At 31.0% G+C, this 24,629-nt stretch overlaps 1 protein-coding gene across 1 annotated transcript; it reads left to right on the forward strand.

The window, feature by feature from the left end:
* The first annotated feature begins 1,446 nt into the window (after positions 1 to 1,446).
* LOC139481607 (uncharacterized) lies at positions 1,447 to 24,629 on the forward strand. The gene is made up of 6 exons (XM_071265043.1): positions 1,447 to 2,032; positions 3,584 to 3,679; positions 4,938 to 5,237; positions 8,335 to 8,457; positions 12,412 to 12,531; positions 23,236 to 24,629. The coding sequence occupies exons 1-6, from the start codon at positions 1,468 to 1,470 to the stop codon at positions 24,234 to 24,236; spliced, it is 2,205 nt and encodes a 734-aa protein (XP_071121144.1). The 5' UTR covers positions 1,447 to 1,467; the 3' UTR covers positions 24,237 to 24,629.

The raw sequence follows: 24,629 nt of genomic DNA on the forward strand, positions 1-24,629 counted from the left end.
AGAAAGACAAATCGTATTCTAGATTATTATTAACAGATCTAGACCCGTCTTAAATATTCTATGTATATCGCACTGGTTATAAGAAAAGCAGCAAGTAGCACTGTTCAAGTCATTGGTTTCATTTCGGAGTAAATGACATAACAATCTCCCGTTCATGCTATGCAATACCATTGCCTCCAAGAAAAAACGGACCAGGGTATGGACACAAAAAGACGGTCATCGAAATAAAAAAAAACGTGTACTTTTGGTACACATGTCTGTATTTTAAGGTATATGACTGATTTAATTTGATAATATAACAAAAATAACAATGATTATGGGACAGAATTCACCATGACAAGAAGAATGCTCACTAATGATACCTACGAGTAATAACATTAACGGTACCAATTTTCCTACACCAGATGCGCATTTCGACAATACATGTCTCTTCAGTGATGCTCGTGGCATTATTCGGTTTAATATGTTTCCATGAAGCCTCATATGAAATTACAGGAAGCCGCTTATAGTAGTTCCCTGAAAATACGCGACAAAACATTCAAAAATAGCCGCGTGTGTTCGTATAATATAGATATTTTGTATTGGGAAGTTTCCAACAGAACCGTGTCACAGGTTACAACCTACTAACATAAAGCCTAAGAAAAAGCAATCAGCTATTATTTGTAGTTTTTGTAGGCCATAATGTTAGATATAAGTATTCGGTAAACAGAATTGTGATGAGCGATAATTTAAACTGCATCACTAGTTATAACATGATGAGGTGAAGTCGAATAGCATATCTCGTAGACAATTTTGGACACGGAAGGACATCAAACGGTCATATGGACGAACGGATGGACCGACAAGTGTAAAATAGTGTTACACCTCCCCTAACCAGTTTTCTGTTAAAACAAGTAAAGTTTTATATATTGAAGCAAGAAAAGTCCATGCTGTCCTTAGTTTCTAAATAAACTTAAAACTCATTTTTTGTATGTTGTGAACAGGTTAATTGCAAGTCAATTCCCTTCTTCATAATATATTATAGCACCTCTACGTTACGTAAATACGTGTGTTATTATGCATGTCATTCTAGTGTTACGCAACTTCATTATAAAACAATATTATACCTATTTCTAAAAAAAGAAAATCGATATGAATCTTTTGAAAATCTTAGTTCACAATAGCATTCCCCTATTTATTTTTAAGGATCGTACAATAAATGTATAGTGTAAAACTACATATTTATTGTTCTAAATGAATCATGAAATATTTATGCACGTAAGTATTAAAAAAAATGTCAATCATAGCAACTCAAATTTAAAGCAGACAGAAAGTGAAATATATAGTTTTGATTTTTAATAAATTACAATGAAAGCAAACTTCAAATTTTTAAAATTTTATCAAATTTTTCAGGAATCATAGATTTAATTCAACTATTGGTTTTAAACATGTTTTTTATATTTTAGTTTGTAAAAATATCAAGCAAAAATGCAAACTGAAGGCAACAGGAGATATGCAAGATGCGGTATGGTTGTCATTAATGTATTTAATCCTATAATGCAAGATCTGATGCAACATCAACCTATATCAGCACCAGCTCTATATCAGAGGATCATTAGTGATAAATGGTTTATGAAAAAGCTTAATCTACATGAAAAGGCAACAATTCAAACATTGACGAACGACGGATTTTCAAAATTAGACTTCTCAATTATTTACAAAATGTTCAGACGTTTTCAGTTGATTAATCCGCCAACAAGGAATTGGGGTGCCAAACCACTGTCAAATGAAATTGATATAGGTGACGATGTCGAAAGGATTCGCCGAAAAAGAAACAGATTTGTTCATCAGATTAAAGCAGATGTATCAGAACAGGATATGAATAAGTTCATTACTACATGCCTTCAAATTGGAAGACGCATGGACAATTATTTGAATAAAACAGATCAAGGCAGATATGAAAAAACTATCAAACTTTATCAATCTTGTTTTATGGAACCAGAAACATCTCGCAAATATCTTCAGGATCTTCAGAAAATCGAATCTCTTGAGGGTAAGATCTTTATAATGAATATTTTAAAGATGTACTTGGATGAGGTTTTGGTATCAAATGTTTGGGTTTTTTCATCGATACAGGGTAAAATATTTTGCCCCATAACACTCATTTTTCGTTGAATAAAAGATTTCAAAAGCTCATAAAAGGCAATTTTCTAAAACATGCAAAATTTAAGCAATTTTTTAATATTTGTTCTTTTGATTTGAGACCCAAATAATACAAATAAATGTAAGGTAAAAGTCCGAGTCAGCCTTTTTCCCGCTTTTTCTAAAATCTCAAATAGCTCGAAAAGGAGGTCTATGACCTATCAATAGGTCTAGCTTATTTTGTTCCTTAACTGTTGCTCTTTCAAAATGAATATTCATTTTTATTTTCTTGATGTTTTAAATTTCACCTTAGTACATCCTTAATATCCAAGCTCATTACTTTTATATGATTTGTTAATAATTAAATACACGCATTAACACCTGAAACCTTGTCTATAAGAATGTAATCGCCATCTGTAAAATAGAATATGAACTGATAATCCAACAGTTCAATACGAAAGAACATTCTTACAGTTCTCATTTTCAGATTGATACTTCTTTTTTTAACTTGGTATTTTTCACTTTGAACTTCATTGGAAGTATCAATCATACACTTGAAACTGAGAAATGGTAAATGATAACTCCCCAGCAAACCAACAAAAAAAGATCATAAAGAAAATTAATAACTAATAACAAAACTGGCATAATTTCAAAGGAATATAAAAATAATAAACAAAACAGAGCATCATTTATTACATGAAAAGATACCGTACATTTATTTTCATAATCCAACGACAAAACTTAGAATTCCCTATATACTGTTTTTTTTTTTTTTTGTAAGAATCATAACAATATGCGACCCCAACATACTCATTTTCCTAAGCATGGGTTGTTTTGCTTGACTACACCTATTTATCATATACTTCGTAGTAAATACATTTAAATCATATGTGTAATAATATCGATGGCAATCGTGCTGCAACAGCCAACCGTGATGATATGGATATCACGGATTCAAATGCTTTATCAATCAAACCCCTTATATGTATGACGTTACGTAATCGATATCAGTTAATGCAACAAAGGGTTTTAACCCCTTGTGAATGTGTTACGTCATTGTATGTGAACAAAAAAATCTTATTCAGCGGTACTTGAGGTACCTGTATATTATCAAGTGTATATGATATGACTTTTACAATATCCTACTAATCCAATGTAATTCCTCGGGCACAGAGAGCTCTTCAGAATATATTGGTGTCTCGGGTTGATACAGGTGTAATATTGCAAAAGACATATGATACTCTTTATGTATTACGAACATTGTAGTAATAAAAGATAAATTGTTTGTTTGATACGGTCAACGTTAATCGAGTTATATCAGCTATTCGTAATGATATCGATATCAGTCACGGTTGTTTTGTCATATCTTTAAACAGTATGACGTAATGTATTTTAATGAGCATTATGAAATTCTCTAAAAACACAAATATTGTTATTATTATCTTATAATTTTTTTTGGCAGAAAAAATGATGGTTCGGGTTGATTCCTCAACACTACATTTATACGAAGGAAAGTCGATGGATCATCTTGTGGCGTCTGTGACGGACAGAATAGATGGTGCGATGACAATATTAAATCAAAGAAGATCAGTATTAATCTTAAAGAACAAATATAATTTAATATACTATTCCTATAAGACAAAATTAATCTCTTTAATTAAACGCGCATATAAAGTTTATGAAATAATTCAAAACAATTGAACACTTTGTTCATTGAGTATTTTTTAATCTAAGATCTCTGATTCAATTATAAGATATTTTTAGATGAGTTCATTTTATAATCTGAATGATATTTAATCGACTCAAAATTATTTTTACAAAAATGTATCTTTGAAAAGGGTGTGAACTACCCACACAAAAATTGTCGGCAATAAAGTTTATCAATTGATTTTAGGTATTTTTTTTTAGTTTTTCTCATTGTTGAAGGCCTAACTGTTGCCAATAATTGATTTGAACATCTACCTTTTTTTATAAAACAGGGTTTATTAAAAATGACTGGGATCCAGCAGCCAAAATTGTGTAAAACATTCATCATAGATCTAGATATACAACACAACTGACTCGATTATTCCTAACAAACATACCAATAAATCTAACAATGACGCCAGCAAAAACATCGACGTTGATAGTTCAGTACATAAAAGCACAATGTCGTATAAACAAGTTCCCCCAAAAAGTACAAATTAAGTAAAATAACGATATAAGGGCATATAAAACGAAGACAAAACTAGACAAATTGTTTGCATCCGATTCGTAATTGGAATTGATTTCTTCGTGTTCTATACAATTAAAAATACATATAAAACCTTTGATAAACTTTGTTTACGTAATTAACTGGTATCAATATGGATTTTGATAGGCAAATTGGTAATTTTGTCTATTACTCTATCAGATAATGAAAAAGTATGATTACTTAAATACAACATGATATATAGAATATCTTGAATGAGCTACTTTGGGGGTATATTTTTTAAAATAAATAAGTTTGGGAATAGTATTATGAGATAGCAATGATACAAAACAATGCTAAACGAAAAGCATATAAAGACGATTACTGTAAGACAAATCTATATATTAGTTTGAACAAACAAGCTGGCAACTAAACAGAAAGTCTACTATGGTGGATTTGAATGAACATACATCCTCGGATTCATTTGTATACATGAACAAAAGACGTTTAAAATTTAGTTCGAATTCTTCACAAAAAGGATACACTAAAAAGAATGACATCAAAGCGGACGATGCGTACTTAAAAGATTAAAACAGCAAATCGGAACAAAAAAAAATTTAATTTATTTATTTATTTAATTTTTTAGTTGAAGGGGAACTTATGACTGCAGTGAAACTAATTTTCAAAGATGTGAAAGTTGCGGACAATCTATTAGAACTGTTGAACAATTTAGGTTTGAAGAACAACTTCAATACTGAATACATAAAGTTCATATGTGCTCAACAAGAATGCATAGCTGTCTCCGTATTTGTTAGAAATACAGTCATCGCAAATAGAACCCTGTTTCTGTCAAACTTACTTCTGTTTGTACAAAATATTTTTTCTTCGACTGGGATGTTGAATTTCTTAGAAAAAGATTTGAGTATTGTTGTTATTCCATCAGAAGGTAATACAATAGAACTGCATTTCTTATGATATTCTTTTATGGATACGCAAGCCTTATTCACATATTGAACTTTTAATATTTTCCTCCGTGTTAAGCGAGTTAACGCTTTTGCTGGATATTACCTAATATTTTTTTTGTCATTTTTTATAATGCATCCTCAACTTGTTATCACAAAGTATTTTTTTTAAACAATAATTTCCGAAAATCGATGTTTTTTTGTAATGTTCTTTTTATAATGTTTATGTCTCGAAATTTTCTAAATTATTACACCGATTTTGCTTTTTTTCTCACATTTTGTGGATGATTATTTGATAAAACTTTTTTATAGCGACATTGCATGGAGGTATCAATAACCATTAAATTATACAAATAGAACATAAAAGTTTGCAATCCTTTTCAAAAAAACATTTTTTTAAGCAAATGAATTTGATGATGTTTCAATGATCACGATAATGTAGAAAGAAAATATCAGTCATGATGTCACTATGAAATCCAAACCATGTTGCAATGACAAGTTAAACATATTATTGGATGCGGGTAGATTTTCATACATAACAGGCGTATAGATTAACCTTCGCCAAATGTGTGTTTCGTCTACTTGAGAAGAGCTAAGTACTAGACATTATGTGAGAGACAGCGCCTTTCTCAATCAATGTTCTATCCCCATATCAGTGTTGAATGAGTATGACAGAATCTGAAAAAAAGAATCATATATGACACACAAAGAAATGTCTTATAAAGATCTAAAGAATATCATTCTAAAGATTTTTATGACCGTATTATTTTCAAATTGAAAGGAAGAACGCAAATTGAACTCATTGACAATAGAAGTTGCGGAAGAGAAAAAAAGTAGGTAAATGAAAGAATTTTTCATTTCAAAAATGTCGTAACCGAGTGTTATTGCACGTTATTTTGTTTCATATAATTACTTTAGTTTGGTTATAGATTGTAAGACTGCACTAAGTACACTGGTTCTCAGTTTTCACAATAATGACTTGTAACATAATCTATGTTTCTCATAAGCAATTATGTAAAAAAAAAAAGAAAAAGAATACAGCTTCAATTTTTTTTATATCTCGTTCTGAAATTGACCCGAGAACACGGTTTTTTCATTATGCTAGACAATATATACAAAAATTGAAATATCGCACCTGTTCTATTGTAAAAATGTGTTTACTGCTTAGAAAGTAATGTGCTACTTTCTGGACAACTTATATCAAAGTTATAGAAAGGTCGGTCATGTCTAACTAAATAAATAAACACTTTTATAGTATAGGGGTCAATAATTCAGTTTGACGACATACGCATGTTAAGGCATACTATATTTTGCCTTTTTTAAATTGACTAAACATTACTTTACCTAATTATTCGAGACCCAAATTTTGTTCTTCGTGTAATTTCACCCCCTACGTATTATTTTATCCTCCAGAAAAAATAAAAGAATAAATATGGAAGTTGTATGAAAAATATTTGCAAGCTATAAACCGTCCACACTATAGGAACTATGTTTCTAAATCCTCGGACGAAAACTGTACTCGCGCCATATATCATATACGATTTTAGAGTGGGGGAAAAAATCATACACTATTGTCAGATTTTTATTTCTTCTTCTTTTTCTTTAACAATTCTCTCTTTTTTTCTTTATAATCATGATATTTCAAAAAGAATGGAAGTATCTAGTTTATTTGAAATATGTTTTTAAAAAGATCAACTTTACCCATCGGTACTTAAGGTGGCTCGTGGGTACAAAAATTTCAGCAAAAAAATTAAACCTTTATTTTTTTCATTATAAATTTTATTTACTACACTTTTAGTTATTACTTTATGATATGGTACAAAAATCAACCCAAAAAACGATTCGGTTTCGCCCCAGATGACTTTTAAAATGTTTATATCATTGAAAAAGCTCCAAATTATCTCCCTTTGGTGCAAACATGCCATTTTTTGTCATTAAATTTGAAATATCTTTTGTAACTCATCGGTGACCTATATTTTTTATTATTGTTTTCAAATAAGCTATACATCAACTAAATAATTGTAAAATTTAAGTGATTTCTGTAATTAGGTTATTTTTTTATTTCGATATTACCTCTATTTCTCCTATTAGCTCAACAGAAAAAAAGGACATTAACAAAAATGTATGCTTCTTCCGGAGGCAGATTGTGAGCTTAAATGAACGGTGACCCCATTTTTTTATTTCATTTTTCTATTAAGTATACGATAAAGTTCATTTATAAAAAAAATATAGTGAAATCCTATATTAGAAAAAAAATTAAATTTATACCCAGGAGCCCCCTTAAACATGATCACCATGATTTATATTATAGAGACACAACGTTGGAACTTTACCAATATTATAAAAACAAATTCTGAAAGGAATTGTATGTCATAATAATTCTATATTATGTCCAGTATCAGAAAAATTCAGAGTTTTATATATCACAGTTTACAAAAACTACAAACTACATTTCAATGAAATGATAAAATGCAGATAAACATGATTTTTGTTCATTATGCATGCATGACTCAATTATTAATTTCTGAATAATCTCGTTCCTCTATTTTAAAGTAGCTTAAACAGAAATTTTGTCAAAATATGTATATTTATATGAAATTATTATTTGTGATTGTGAAAGAAATTTATTTTGAATTTTTATAAAAATCATATAACACTTCTGTTGAGTGTTTATGATATTTTAAATTGATTATCTATATCATAATTGCGGTAAACTGTTTTGTATATTCTCACAAATCAATCAATGCGCACATTTCACTCAGACAATACATTATATACGGACATATTACATTATATTGGAATTCGAACTTCACCTCGGTCAATTTAATCTGAACAGGTCTATATATGTACAACGTATAGATTTCGCCAGAAGTCCATAATTGATTAATATAGGAAAATGCCGTTGTCGCAAAGTTTATGGGTCCACCCAATAAAACTTATCTAACAGGAATGTTGAGCTATTTGGGGTAAAAATAATACAAAGCTCTCAATAGTGACAAACATTTAACATATTGTGAAAACAGTTTGCAGTAAAATGGTTTGACTCAACTTAAACTGTATCTAGCTTATATCAAATTTCAGAATGGAGTTGTCCTGCGTGTACGTATATTAACAAAGGAAACGATCAGATATGCGAGATATGCAACAGTTTACGAGATGACAGTGCTACAGATCCAGTTAATATTACTGATCATTTGAACAGAGGTAATTCACATTGATCATACTAGTCATTGGGTCATTCGTTTGATACTTACGTCATAGACAATAATATACCGACGTTTGTTTTCATTATTACTGTTCATACTTTCAAATTTCTCACAATATACACTGTAAGTTTGGTTGGCTAAGTGTTTTTATATTCAAATATTTTATTTCAAATACCTTTTATTGAAAATCATCCCTTGTTTCTGTTAAGCTGAAAAAAGGTGAGCAGTCCGCCTTCTTTTCTGCTGAAACAAACTTTGTGATCTGTTTTCAAATTGTCATTGTTCTTTTTAATAAAGTGACTCTAGCTATCGACTGTCCAGGAACAATTTATAAATTGAGAAGCCAACTCGAATTAAACAATTACACCGTTAGACCCTAACATCACGTGCTTAGTGGGTCCAATTCACTAGTTAGAATACGGTTTAGAACAAGTATCTTAATTTGAAAGGTTTCTGTTAGTTATTTGATTGACGTTTTACTTAATTTGGGGACACTCTTTCAACTTACCTTTGAGGGGAAAATTTATTGTACATGTTAATTCATTTACTCCCTCTGATATCCATTGTAAGTAGAAAATAGAAAATAACTAAGTTATCAGTATTTACGAAAGGAAATGTTTATAAGGGTGTAAAAAGGTTAGGTAGTTGCTCAATGTCCTCGTTAATCAAGTATAGAGTATTTTACTCCAAATACTTTTATCTTTTGTCTGCTGATCTCCTTGGAATTTAGTCATGACGTTGTCAGTTTATTTTCGACCCATGAACCTGATGAATATCCTTTTGGAACCTTACGACATTGTATCAATGGTAACATAATACGATGGCTTGTAGATTACTTTTTTATTAGAAATTACTTATAGTTTTTAACATGTTTAAGGTGATGGCGTTTAGATTTTTTAACTTATTATTTGAAAAATGTATAACTTTTAAATGAAGTATTAGAATTCCTCTATTTTAATTTTTTACATCACATTACCATCATAACACAGGATTGAAGAGACCTGTATTGTTATAATAAGCATCTGTCGAAATTAATTCATTAAGGTAGATGTGAATGTTTAAGCAAGGCTTCATATAAATAGAAAGATAATTACTGTATGTATTCTTCATTTTTATGCGCATGCCCGGAAAAAAACATTGACAAAATTTAAACCAGCGCAAAATTATAAATCTTTAATGAATCTGAAGAGCTTGTCATCGTAAATTTTATGTGGAGATCATGAAGAAATTAACTTTGAACAACATAGTGTACAAACTGTTAATGTATCTCAATTATTTTTAAACAAATTTCAAGTTTGAATACTTAGCGATCAAATTTTACTCGCTACTTCTCGGGACACGAACTTTTCTTCCGGAGTAAAGATAAACATTGAGGACCAACCAATTCTATTTACTTTTTCAAGATATTTTTTTTTAAATCTATCATTATATCAGTAAACAGAGCATCACATGTGCAACAATTGTAATTTAGTGCCATGTTTGAACAGTATTTTTGACATATTACACTGTCAAAATTCTACAGGCACGTACAACGTGACCCTAGCAAACGACCTTATAAATAGATAAATAAAGGCAACGGTAGTATTGGGCTGTTCAAAAGTCATAAATCGATTTAGAGAAAACAAATTCGGGTTACAAACTAAAACCCAGGAAAACACATCAACTATAAGAGGAACACAACGAAATAACAGAACACAGAATTGTAACTTAAAGCAAACAACAATACAAAATTCATAGAAACAAACTATAAGACAGGACATTTTAAGAAAAAATGGTGGGTTGAACACAACAGAAGATGCTTAAAACCTATCCCAGATAAGTATTAGCAACGATATCATAGACTTCTTCTTGTTATAAGTGTATGGCGAATTTTTCAGGCTTTTAATAATAAAAGAAATAACTACAATCTAGTGTTCTTTAACTTTTATTCAGACGAAACGAAATAAATATAATAAATATATTTTAATACAGCACTGTAAAATATAGATATACTTATCAGTTACAGATAGATGCATCTGTTTCATTAAGTAATAATAATTAAAACTAACGTTCGTATTTCCTTATCATTAAAACTTATTAAGCTGGATACATATGTATCTAGTCACAGAAATATATACTGGTGATTCCGTAGCAATTACTTGTCTCAATTATTGTTATACCAATTAGACTTTAAGGTATAGTGCATGTTCTCGTATGCTGTCTCAAACTAATGAAATTGAGAATATGGGAAATATGTCAAAGAGACAATTACCCGATCAAACAGCAGATAACAGCTGAATACCACCAATAGGTCTTCATACTAAACATGAAAAGATTTAAATGATTCATTATGAAGTTAAATTTAAAAAAAAAAACATACAAGACTAACAAAGACCAGAGGCACCTGACTTGAGACAGGCACAAACACACAGCGGAACTAAACATATTTTGTGAGATCTCAACCCTCCCGCCATCTCTCTAGCCAATGTAAAATAAAGAAACACAGCAATACGCACAGTTAAACTCAGTTTAAAGAAGTCAGAGTCCGATGTCAGAATGGGTAGGAAAAGAAACTAAGCATAATGATAATAATACATATTTTGACAAAGGACTACCAGCAGTAACTGATATGACAGCTCCTGACCATTACTAAACTGATAGAAAGATAATGACTTCATCATATGTAAATTACGCAAAATCCCTCCCGTTAGGGGTTTATAATCATATCAACCTAAAATATATGAGAAGGACATATCATGTTAACAACTGGTCTTAGAATAAAAATGTTTATTTCCAATGCAAAGACCCTATGAGTGAATCACTATCAATACCAAAATATGCAATCCTTAATGACTTGACAGCAGTATCATAACTATATTCCTTCCAAATAAGTCTGTTTAAAGTTTTGGTAAGCATTTGAGGTGAATGCCGTAATTTATGTGCTTTGTAAAGAATATTACCATAAAAGATAGGATGTGAAATACCTGAAGGTATAAGATGTCTGCATGTTGATTTATATTTACAAATGATGTCCTTGTACCGATGATCGAATTTAGTAAAGGTTTTGACTAGTTTGTGATTTCGGAAACACTGGCGTGATAGTTTTTCAGAAATTCAGATATTTCGTTAAAATCAAATATGTTGTTACATGCACACGCGAATCTAACAAGTTGAGATATGCATACGTGTTAAATATGAACTAGTGGACAGGTATTGCAAAATTGATAAAGAACGAATAAGACCTTATATAAGAAAATCTAGAACAAAGTGATTACACCGCCAAAGGGACTGCCTAATAGTAAAAATGTACGATTGCACTCAAATCAACCGTGAAAATAAAGAACTAACTACAGTGAAATCAAACTTAACCAAAGCATGAGATGATAATTCGTCCGTCAATAGTCCATGTAAATAAATTAAAATAGAATAATACACCATGTTAATTCTTAATTATGACATGTAATTAAAAAGCTAACAATGTAACTTTATTCAGGTATATATTAATATCAAGTACTGAGAATATTAAAAAATACAAATTACACAAAAATAACAGGCTATCACATAATCGGTGATATTTAACTAAATCTAGGACAAGCTAATCATCCATGCAGTCACTACTATAACGTAGTTGCGACAACCTACCGTGAAGTACTATGTGAGTCTTGTAACTACTGGTGGCATTTTCAATGTACCAATATTTCATCACCATTTACACTGATCTTTGTAATTATGTGGATCCCTGGTAATGCAATGACTAGAAACATGTCGTCATCAACATACAGATGGGCAAGACGGTGGCATTTTAACTTAACTTAGGAGAAAAAAGAAAGAAACATATGAACAACTTGCATATATATAAGGTATTAAAATATTAACAGAATGCGTTACAAGTTTGACAAAATTAAACAGGTTTTACTTCATAAAATGGTTGACGGTCTAACAATTTCTGAAACTACATTATACTCTTTTAAAGGACCCTTATCTGAAATTGATGGGTACAAACTACAGGAAAGAGAACGTACTGACCATGGAGGAGGTATAGCTACTTTCATGAGAGCTGACTTACCAAAAAAAAGAAGACTTGACATTGAATGTAAGACTCTTGAAAACATTTTATACGAGTTTACTCTTGATAACACTAAATGGTTGATTTATGCTATTTATCGTCCATCATCAATGGCGAATAATATATTTTATGACTCCATAAATATTCCTTTAGATAAAAGTTTCAAATGTCTTGAAAATTAAATGGTTATATGTGATCTTAATTGGGATTTTATGGTTAAATACAAATCACAAGTAATAGGGTATATATGTGACATTTTTTATCTGTCAAATATAGTTAAAAAAGAAACCTACATGCTGTATGAAATGGTATGAACCATCACTTGTAGATGTTATCCTTACAAATAGAACAACCAATTGTTTCAGGACACTGAATTTGCAACACTGGTGTTAGTGGTTTTCATCAATTCGAATACGACATGCTTCTTTCCCTTTGTGAATAAACCAATGCTCTGAATCTAATAAAACGTGTTTGCACATGCGTATATTGACTTCTGCAGAATAATGAAAAAATAATCAAATTGGCATGCATTTGATATATTTCGTTAACTTAAAACACTTCGACACTCTTAAATGATGCAAATGTTGTTACTTATTCATTTATTATGACTGTAATGTGTTGCAATTGGAAATTGACATATTTGATCTAGATACGACATCGGTTCATGCTGGCTATTCAAACTCCTCCCTCTAAAACAAATCACAATACCAGTCATTTGCTTGTTTACAAACAAAAAAGGGAGTTTCATGGACGAGACTACACAAACCTTCTACGCTTAGACACATAGGAAATAGGAATTACCTTGATTGTCCTAAAAAAAATCGAAATAAATGATGCAAGCTATTCTTTCTTGTAGTATTAACATGGTAGGCATTATATTCGTGTTATTTTAGACCTCACTATCGCTCGGGCAAACATAATCACGAATATAATGCCTACCTATGTTAAAACTTCAATAAAGTCTAACTTGCATCAATTATTTCTTAGATGATATCTACCTTTAATAAATGGTCAACATGTAATTGTGTAAACAGGAAGACACAATATAGAAGTTAAAATCTTTTAATGCTGATAATTATATTATTGATCTTATCAATACTTTTTTTTTACATGATTCAAAAAGATATATAGATGATATTAACTTAGTATGTAATGATTTTGAAATGAAATACTATTAAATCTAGTGAATTTATAGCCAGACTTCAAGAAGCACAGGTCATACCACTACATAAAAAGAACAATCCGTTTGATAAAAACAATTATCTAAATATAATAGCCTTTCAAGACGTCATAATTATTTTGACTAGTAGATATCCACTACTTTCTCTTCAAGTTGTGTTTTGTCAAAGGTTGAGATGGTGGATCACCCACCGCCAAATCTCTACTGGTCACGGGCCTTTTCCGTAAATGCCTTTTTTGACACTGGATGCAAGTTTTGCCATTTTGTTTTAATTTTTTTGTTGATCTGCGACACACCTAAATAGTTTACCTTTTCGGTAATGTGCTTTCATTCCAAACAATCTTTTCACCTGCCATGGAACTAGTACCGTGACTAGACTTAAATTTGTTATTTGGTAATGAAATGATTTGCTGTATCAGTTCCGTGATCAAGGTTATTTCAGTTGGTTTAAATGTTTAAATCTATTTTTGTACGTTTTAGAACCACTAGCAGGCATCTACATAGTTGTTGATGATAATTATGCAGACAACGGATGTTTACAACTCAGAGAATTGTGGGAAATGTTTAATATAGGGGAAAACCAATATTTAATGATATGTTAATGACGAATTCTTCATTAGATGGGGCAATATGCGTAATTGTTTCTCCATAGGCGGTAATGGTATCGTTTTCTTCTGTTGCTCAGCGCATATCGTAAACTTGTATGTGTATGATGGCTTGTTTCGAAGCTAAGACATTTTTACATATGTGGTACAAACCCCGAGTATTCTTTTGCGATGCGGCTCCTCATGGTAAAAAATCCCATTTTTAACACAATAAGTTCTTTGAAAATTTAATACTTTGAACACATTTAATAGCTCCATAGGTTTTACACATTTATTCTGTGTTCCCTTACTTTCTAAATTAACACAAATGGTTCAGCTCAGTCATTTGTTCATCATAGAAATGTGTCAAATATCACTACACAGAGATTTTTTCAAGGCGCATTTGGGATATTGTCCCAGATGTTCATTAGTTAACGAGCAACAAAATTGTGCTTCGTGCAACACATTTTAATGGACTCATTAACTAATGTCATATTAAGAACTTAATGAATGATTAGCCGTAATGACGCATTAAGCTAATGGCACTTTCGTACAACCGGCTGCTAATGATTCAAAAAATAACATTTTAGCAAGTTTAAAAATACTTAAAGTCATTGAATGGAAATGACTGTAAATGCACAGTTTGTACAAATGATTAATTAATATATTTTGCTATTTTTTACCATTTAGATCTTACCCTTTTTTTTTAAAGATTTTACTCTATGCATTTATCAACTTTCTAATCATTTCTAGTTAACATTTATATGCTTTAAGCTTTAATACATAATATACTTTTAGCTTTAATACCTAGCTTATCATGATTATAGGCTGCTTATCACCACCATGCTTTTAGTGGTTCATTTTGTGCAGTGTAATTTATTGCATGTGTATTATTTGTTATACTATTATAAATGTCTTGCATGTCAGTTAAAAGCTCAATAGAGCTTATGCTATCTTCCTGCTTATAAAGTATGCAGACTCTAAATAACGCTCATGTATGCTTATTATTTATGATAATTCATTGTTCAATTAAACAAATTTCATAAATGTATACAAAATATCCAGATTATCCAAATTATCCAAAATATCCAAAATATTGTCAAAACTGACCGTACATTTAATGTTCTATCGAATTGCTCAAATTTAAAAGGTGTGATAAAATGACACATTTTAATATTTATACTACTAAAATAATTAGGTCCAATTTGTAACCCGGCATTCATAATAAAAGTACTGAAATACTGAGCCTGTTTATCGAAGCTATCCTAGGATTTGTTGTAAGACCCCTCTAAAGAATAGATTAGGATATAGTAAGGACCTACTTACGATATGTCTCAGCATGCACATCGGACCCGTCTTAGGACTGTGTCTTGGCTAGGATATCCTAACTACTGTACTAAGTGCTAGCGTAAAGAAAATAGAAATTTGAAAATGTTAAATGTTAAATGTTTAAGAATGCATTGAATTTCACCAGTAGTAAATAATTACAAGACTTAAAATTAGTAACATCATTAGTATTATAACATAAAGAATATAAATAATACTTATTTAAATAATGCTGCATTCGAACTTTATGATACACAAAAGACATAAAAAAAGCAAAAACTGTAACAACGTTTTACATAAAAATGGAAAACAATGTTAGTAAACAGCAGTAACAATGAATAATGATAAAAGACAATCCGAAACAATCATTGAAAAAAAATGGACAGAGTTTTATTCGAAGTGTCACAGTTTTATACTTAAAAGAGTTCAAATACAAATATCGTGCGTCTTTTATGAAAATGAATGGTACATAAATTATATCATCACGGGTCAAATATGATCAAAATTTCAATTCACCCATTAATGAGGTGTTGCCCTTTATAGTCAATTTTCATATGTTTTGTAATCTTTTACATAAATCTCCACTAACTACTGGGCTAAAAATAATCAAACTTATTAGACACAATCTTGATTGAAAAATGTAACCAATGACCCTGTCATCCAACTAACATGGCCGCCATGGATAAAAATAGAACAAAGGGATTTATTATAGAATTGTAAGGGAAATTGTAAAAAAAAACACAAGCTTTTCATCACAACTTCATAACTTTTCTAAATAATAATAAGGGGATCTTCAGTAACTATTGTAATAGTATAAAGGGATGACCTGCTATTAATTTAACTACTAAGCTAAATTAAACCAAACTTGGCCTCAATCATTATTGGGTATCTAAGGGAGCCCATTCAGGACATTCCAAAAATATGATTTGAATTCGAAATCAGGAATTTAAAATCGTTATTACGAATTGTATAATTTGTTTTAACAGATTAAATTTGTGAATTTGTGGGTTAAATAGGTTATCACATTTTTTGTAATTTGAGATAAAGATTTAAAGTCGTTATGACGAATTGCATAATTGGTTATAAAGGTAAAATCACAGAAAACATGAACTCCGAGGAAAATTCAAAAAGTAAAGACCATTTTTGAAAAATCAAAACCTAAAACACCCCAAACGAATGGATAACACCTGTCATAGTTCTGACTTGGTAGAGGCATTTCTACATACGAAAATGTAGGTACCAAGTCAGGAATGTAACAAGCTGCAAACAAAATGTGATAACAAATTTAATTTCATCATGCTTCAAGATATTGAATTGATATTTGGTATACAGCTTTGCCACGATAAGTTTCAGATCAAGTTTGAATTTGTTTTGTTCAGATGATTTTTTCGCAGCGTTTAGAATGGTTATTGGACTGTTAAAATGCATACAAATAATCAATGTTCAATACTTTTTCTGTTATGCTTGAAGATGCTGTTTTGAGTTTTTTTAGAACCACTGGATCGATGCCACTGCTGGTGGAGATTTAGTTCCCCGAGGGTATCACAAACCTAGAAGTCAGCACTTCTGTGTTGACTTGAGGTATCATTGATATGTTCATAATTATAAATTAACAGTAAAGAAAATTTGGAATTTTAGAAATACTAAGGCTTTTCTACCTCAGGCATAGATTACCATAGCTGTATTAGGCAGAACTTTTAGGAATTTTGGTTCTCAATGCTCTTCAACTTCGTACTTTATTTGGCCTTTTATACATTTTTTTATTCGAGCGTCACTAATGAGTCTTTTGTAGACGAAATGCACGTCTGGCGTAAATATTAATTTTTAATCCTGGTATCTATGATGAGTTTATTTAAAACCACTGGGTCGATGCCACTGCTGGTTGAGATTTATTTCTCCGAGGGTATCACAAACCAAGTAGTCAGCACTTCTGTGCTGACATGAGTTATCATTGATATGTTCATAATTATAAATTAACTGTAAACAAAATTTGGAATTTTAGAAATACTAAGGCTTTTCTACCTCAGGAATAGATTACCATAGATGTATTTGGCAAAACTTTTAGGAATTTTGGTCCTCAATGCTTTTCAACTTCGTACATTATTTGGCCTTTTAAACATTTTTTTATTCGTGTGTCACTGATGAGTCTTTTGTAGACGAAACGCGCGTCTGGCGTTAATATAAATTTTTAATCCTGTTATCTATGATGAGTTTATTTACAACCACTGGGTCGATGCCACTGCTGGTTGAGATTTATTTCTCCGAGGGTATCACAAACCAAGTAGTCAGCACTTCTGTGCTGACATGAGTTATCATTGATATGTTCATAATTATAAATTAACTGTAAACAAAATTTGGAATTTTAGAAATACTAAGGCTTTTCTAACTCAGGAATAGATTACCATAGCTGTATTTGGCAAAACTTTTAGGAATTTTGGTCCTCAATGCTTTTCAACTTCGTACATTATTTGGCCTTTTAAACATTTTTTTATTCGTGTGTCACTGATGAGTCTTTTGTACACGAAACGCGCGTCTGGCGTAAATATAAATTTTTAATCCTGGTATCTATGATGAGTTTATTTACAACCACTGGGTCGATGCCACTGCTGTTTGAGATTTATTTCCCCGAGGGTATCACAAACCCAGTAGTCAGCACTTTTGTGCTGACTTGAGTTATCATTGATATGTTCATAATTATGAATTTACTGTAAACAAAATTTGAAATTTTAGAAATACGAAGACTTTTCTACTTCAGGAATAGATTACCTTACCTGTTTTTGCCAAAACTTTTAGGAATTGTGGTCATCAATGCTCTTCAACTTCGTACTTTATTTGGCCTTTTAATTTTTTTTTGATAAGGGCGTAAGTGGTGAGTCTTTTGTAGACGAAACGAGCGTCTGGCGTAAATATAACTATTTAATCCTGGTTTCTATTATGAGTTTATTTGATATTTGTAAAATAGTTTACACCATGACAAATTATAGAAACGGTCTGCATTTTGTTCCAGTACAATGAATTTTCAACCGATAGTGGACTATGTATTGCATTTTATTGCCATGCAATACTTCAAGAATGCTTGTTTAGAATCGGTTGTCATTTGCAGATCTGATATTGTTTCAGTTTAATTTTAATATTTACAACTTGTAAAGACTCTGGGCAATTTTCATGCATTTAGAGTATATTGTGTAGACGACGGTCTTTTGATAAAACCTTGTTGTCTCATGGTTTCATGTATTTGCCTGTGAAAATATCTGCAAATCGTAAATATATTTAAGGGGTGAGTCATTGAATGGAAATGACTGTAAATGCACAGTTTGTACAAATGATTAATTAATATATTTTGCTATTTTTTACCATTTAGATCTTACCCGTTTTTTTTAAAGATTTTAAGTTATGCATTTATCAACTTTCTAATCATGTCTAGTTAACATTTATATGCTTTTAGCTCTAATACATAATATACTTTTAGCTTTAATACCTAGCTTATCATGATTATAGGCTGCTTATCACCACCATGCTTTTAGTGGTTCATTTTGTGCAGTGTAATTTATTGCATGTGTATTATTTGTTATATTATTATAAATGTCTTGCATGTCAGTTAAAAGCTCAATAGAGCTTATGCTATCTTCTTGTTTATAAAGTATGCAGACTCTAAATAACGCTCATGTATGCTTATTATTTATGATAATTCATTGTTCAATTAAACAAATTTCATAAATATATACAAAACATCCAAATTATCCAAAATATCCAAAATATCCAAAATATTGTCAAAACTGACCGTACATTTAATGTTCTATCGAATTGCTCAAATTTAAAAGTTGTGATAAAATGACACATTTTAATATTTTTACTACTAAGATAATGAGGTCCAATTTGTAACCCGGCATTCATAATAAAAGTACTGAAATACTGGGCCTGTTTATCGAAGCTATCCTAGAATTTGTTGTAAGACCCCTCTAAGGAATAGATTAGGATATAGTAAGGACCTACTTACGATATGTCTCAGCATGCACATCGAACCCGTCTTAGGACTGTTTCTTGGCTAGGATATCCTAACTACTGTACTAAGTAAAGAAAATAGAAATTTGAAAATGTTAAATGTTAAATGTTTAAGAATGCATTGAATTTCACCAGTAGTAAATAATTACAAGACTTAAAATTAGTAACATCATTAGTATTATAACATAAAGAAAATAAATAATACTTATTTAAATAATGCTGCATTCGAACTTTATGATACACAAAAGACATTAAAAAAGCAAAAACCGTAACAACGTTTTACATAAAAATGGAAAACAATGTTAGTAAACAGCAGTAACAGTGAATAATGATAAAAGACAATCCGAAAGTTTTATTCGAGGTGTCACAGTTTTATACTTAAAAGAGTTCAAATACAAATATCGTGCGTCTTTCATGAAAATGAAGGGTACATAAATTATATCATCACGGGTCAAATATGATCAAAATTTCAATTCACCCATTAATGAGGTGTTGCCCTTTATAGTCAATTTTCATATGTTTTGTAATCTTTTACACAAATCTCCACTAACTACTGGGCTAAATAGAATCAAACTTATTAGACACAATCTTGATTGAAAAATGTAACCAATGACCCTGTCATCCAACTAACATGGCCGCCATGGATAAAAATAGAACAAAGGGATTTATTATAGAATTGTAAGGGAAATTGTAAAAAAAACACAAGCTTTTCATCACAACTTCATAACTTTTCTAAATAATAATAAGGGGATATTCAGTAACTATTGTAATAGTATAAAGGGATGACCTGCTATTAATTTAACTACTAAGCTAAATTAAACCAAACTTGGCCTCAATCATTATTGGGTATCTAAGGGAGCCCATTAAGGACATTCCAAAAATATGATTTGAATTCGAAATCAGGAATTTAAAATCGTTATTACGAATTGTATAATTTGTTTTAACAGATTAAATTTGTGAATTTGTGGGTTAAATAGGTTATCACATTTTTTGTAATTTGAGATAAAGATTTAAAGTCGTTATAACGAATTGCATAATTGGTAATAAAGGTAAAATCACAGAAAACATGAACTCCGAGGAAAATTCAAAAAGTAAAGACCATTTTTGAAAAATCAAAACCTAAAACACCCCAAACGAATGGATAATACCTGTCATAGTTCTGACTTGGTAGAGGCATTTCTACATACGAAAATGTAGGTACCAAGTCAGGAATGTAAAAAGCTGCAAACAAAATGTGATAACAAATTTAATTTCATCATGCTTCAAGATATTGAATTGATATTTGGTATACAGCTTTGCCACGATAAGTTTCAGATCAAGTTTGAATTTGTTTTGTTCAGATGATTTTTTCGCAGCGTTTAGAATGGTTATTGGACTGTTAAAATGCATACAAATAATCAATGTTCTATACTTTTTCTGTTATGCTTGAAGATGCTGTTTTGAGTTTTTTTAGAACCACTGGATCGATGCCACTGCTGGTGGAGATTTAGTTCCCCGAGGGTATCACAAACCTAGAAGTCAGCACTTCTGTGTTGACTTGAGGTATCATTGATATGTTCATAATTATAAATTAACTGTAAAGAAAATTTGGAATTTTAGAAATACTAAGGCTTTTCTACCTCAGGCATAGATTACCATAGCTGTATTAGGCAGAACTTTTAGGAATTTTGGTTCTCAATGCTCTTCAACTTCGTACATTATTTGGCCTTTTAAACATTTTTTTATTCGTGTGTCACTGATGAGTCTTTTGTACACGAAACGCGCGTCTGGCGTAAATATAAATTTTTAATCCTGGTATCTATGATGAGTTTCTTTACAACCACTGGGTCGATGCCACTGCTGTTTTAGGAATTGTGGTCATCAATGCTCTTCAACTTCGTACTTTATTTGGCCTTTTAATTTATTTATTTTTGATAAGGGCGTAAGTGGTGAGTCTTTTGTAGACGAAACGCGCGTCTGGCGTAAATATAACTATTTAATCCTGGTTTCTATTATGAGTTTATTTGATATTTGTAAAATAGTTTACACCATGACAAATTATAGAAACGGTTTGCATTTTGTTCCAGTACAATGAATTTTCAACCGATAGTGGACTATGTATTGCATTTTATTGCCATGCAATACTTCAAGAATGCTTGTTTAGAATCGGTTGTCATTTGCAGATCTGATATTGTTTCAGTTTAATTTTAATATTTACAACTTGTAAAGACTCAATTTTCATGCATTTAGAGTATATTGTGTAGACGACGGTCTTTTGGTAAAACCTTGTTGTCTCATGGTTTCATGTATTTGCCTGTGAAAATATCTGCAAATCGTAAATATATTTAAGGGGTGAGACCAGCCTGCATTACAACTATCAATAAGCGACTTCGCACCCTAAAATATCTTATCTTTACCCACATTTCTAAAGGAAAATATCGATTTTTAATTCGAAGATGTATGGCGGTTAAATTTATATAGTTGTGTTGTTTCCTGTGACTGAATGAATGTCAAATTCAATTTCATGATTTGAGCTTCTTTTTATCGTTGTCCAGTTGTAACCTTTAATGAGAACAATGATATCTAGATTGATGTTAGCTTTTTCAGTTATCTCAAAAAAAGACATTTATCTTTTTTATTTGATCATGTGTGGGGTCAATATTTGCAAATACTTTTTACATGAAGGAAAATCCGATTTGATGCAAATCTGACAGTCTATTGTGTTAAGTTACAGTATGGGAAGAAATCTGCCTTCCATTGAAAAAGAGGTAGAAATAAGCAATATGATTAATTTCTTTCGATTTATCTCGCTTGTGGATAATTAACAAATAAACAGTCTCCGTGCCAAAAACAAATAAATATTGAAACGTTTTGAGTCATATTAACCTACTTGTGTAAACATATATTTTTCTAAATTTCTAGAATTGATCATAATTAGGAATAATCATTTTTCATAAAAACATCTGAAGAATTCGTTTAAAACAAGAGACTCACTGTCAATTTGTATCAAATATCATAGGATAAATCCCGCAAGTTATTGAAACCTTCTGGAATTTTGCCGAATGAATTTATAAATAACATTTACATTTCAATTACTTGTATTACAATTGATGTTGTAGACTATTTTTAAGGATAACAATGGAAAGATGTTCATGTTTCAGTCCCTTTTACGTCATTGAAGGATTGATCGATCAATGTTTGCGTAAACGCCTAGTGGCAAATATTCCATATCATATCTACCATCAAAGAAGTAATCATGTCTAAAGGAGTATACCTAGTGTGGGTTTTGTGCAATAAAATAGTCTTACCTTTCGAACCACGGTCATTTCCGATTTACTGAATCCATTTTCTACTGTAACTCCGGCAACTTTCCTTCAGCCACCATTTGGAGGACTATACTATGTTATTTAATATATGTCTGCACAGATCCAAACACTATTTGCACGAAACACGGAAATAATAAAAATAAGAATGAAAAAATATGTAATATATGATTTTAAATCGGAAATAAATGCAATAGATTTGAGTGTTTCTGTCTTTCAAAGCAAAAAGAGTGAAAAACAATGTTGCATTTATTCAAAACAAATACTTTACGAGTTCTTGTGACCGACAGTGAATATTGTTTACTGATCAAATTATTATAATAACTTTTTTTTCTAGACCCATGTGAAAGACAAGAGATTAGTGGAGTGGTCGACTCAACTGAATTAAGAATGGTTATACTTGGCAAAACAGGCACAGGTAAAAGCGCCACTGGAAATACAATTTTAGGCAGACCTGAATTTAAATCTGAACCAAGTGGAGTCTCAATTACAGAGTGTTGCCATCTTGCAACGAATACCAGATTCGACCGTAAAATCGTCGTTGTGGATACTCCAGGGCTCTATGATACAGGGATGACAAATGAGCAAGTTACAAAGGAAATAGTAAAATGTATTGGGATGACTGCGCCAGGACCACATGCTATTCTGCTGACGGTCAACATTGGTCGATTTACTAAGATAGAACACGATACGGTTAAACATTTAGTTGATCATTTCGGAGTTGGTATGTATAAGTACTTAATGGTTGTTTTCACAAGAGCAGATGATCTTGAAGATACAAAAGAAGACTTTAGGGATCACGTCAAAAAGTATCCCCAATCACTCATGACATTGCTCAACCTCTGTGACAATAGGTGTATTCCTTTTAACAATAAACTTTCTGGTGAAAGTCAAGAAAATCAAGTTAGAAGTTTGATAAACACAGTGGATAAGGTTGTTAACGAAAATGGTGGTGTTTGCTACACAAATGAAATGTACGAAGAAGCCGAAAAAACACTGCGAAGGCGTGAAAGTGAAATTAAGAGACAGTTGATGGAAGAGCAACAAAGGAAAGTACAAATTCTTCGACATGAGTTTGATGAAAAGTTTGCATTAGCGATTGGGAAAACAGAGCGCAGACGCGAACAACAGATAGAAGATTTGAAAAAGGAAAACGAACGGAAAGTGCGGGAAGTAGAGGAAAGCTATAGAAAACAACAGGAAGACTCCGCTTTACGTGACAACTCAAGGAAAGGGATTGAAAAGGAAGAAGACGATGTACTTTCACAAATATTGACAGGAGTAAAAGGAGCTGCAAGAATAATTGTTGAAGCTGTGAACAGCTGTTCCATAATGTAAAAAGAAAATAACGTATTTTAGTCTTTTTGTCTCAGGCTTACACAGATTTAAGTATTTGTGAAAAGTTTTCAAATAAATTCATAGTGTTGATGATCTTATTTTACTGTATAGCATTGAATGAAACGTGTTCGTTTGCGTAATTATAGCTTTTCGTGTCTAACGTGACGGTACCCAAATTGCACATATTTTGATAGTTTTTTCACCTACGTTTTTTTATGATCAATACAAAAATTTCCATTTTGTGTTTATTTTGTAGCCGTATCCTTCTTTATTATATAGGTACACCAATTTAATTTTTAATCCATATTAAGTCATAGAAAAATGTGTTTGAATCGACCTCCAAACTATCAATGATTATGTAATGAGGAGTACAATTGCATCCATGCTTAAATT

The sequence above is a fragment of the Mytilus edulis genome, chromosome 7, assembly GCF_963676685.1.
Source record: "Mytilus edulis chromosome 7, xbMytEdul2.2, whole genome shotgun sequence".
Taxonomy (NCBI): domain Eukaryota; kingdom Metazoa; phylum Mollusca; class Bivalvia; order Mytilida; family Mytilidae; genus Mytilus; species Mytilus edulis.

What these genes read in the sequence shown, in the direction of transcription:
- LOC139481607 (XM_071265043.1), top strand. Translation starts at nt 1,468, where the DNA reads ATGCAAACTGAAGGCAACAGGAGATATGCAAGATGCGGTATGGTTGTC. An exon ending in TACTGATCATTTGAACAGAG is followed by an intron (nt 8,458 to 12,411) that starts GTAATTCACATT and finishes ACTCTTTTAAAG; the next exon opens with GACCCTTATCTGAAATTGAT. An exon ending in AAGAAGACTTGACATTGAAT is followed by an intron (nt 12,532 to 23,235) that starts GTAAGACTCTTG and finishes TTTTTTTTCTAG; the next exon opens with ACCCATGTGAAAGACAAGAG.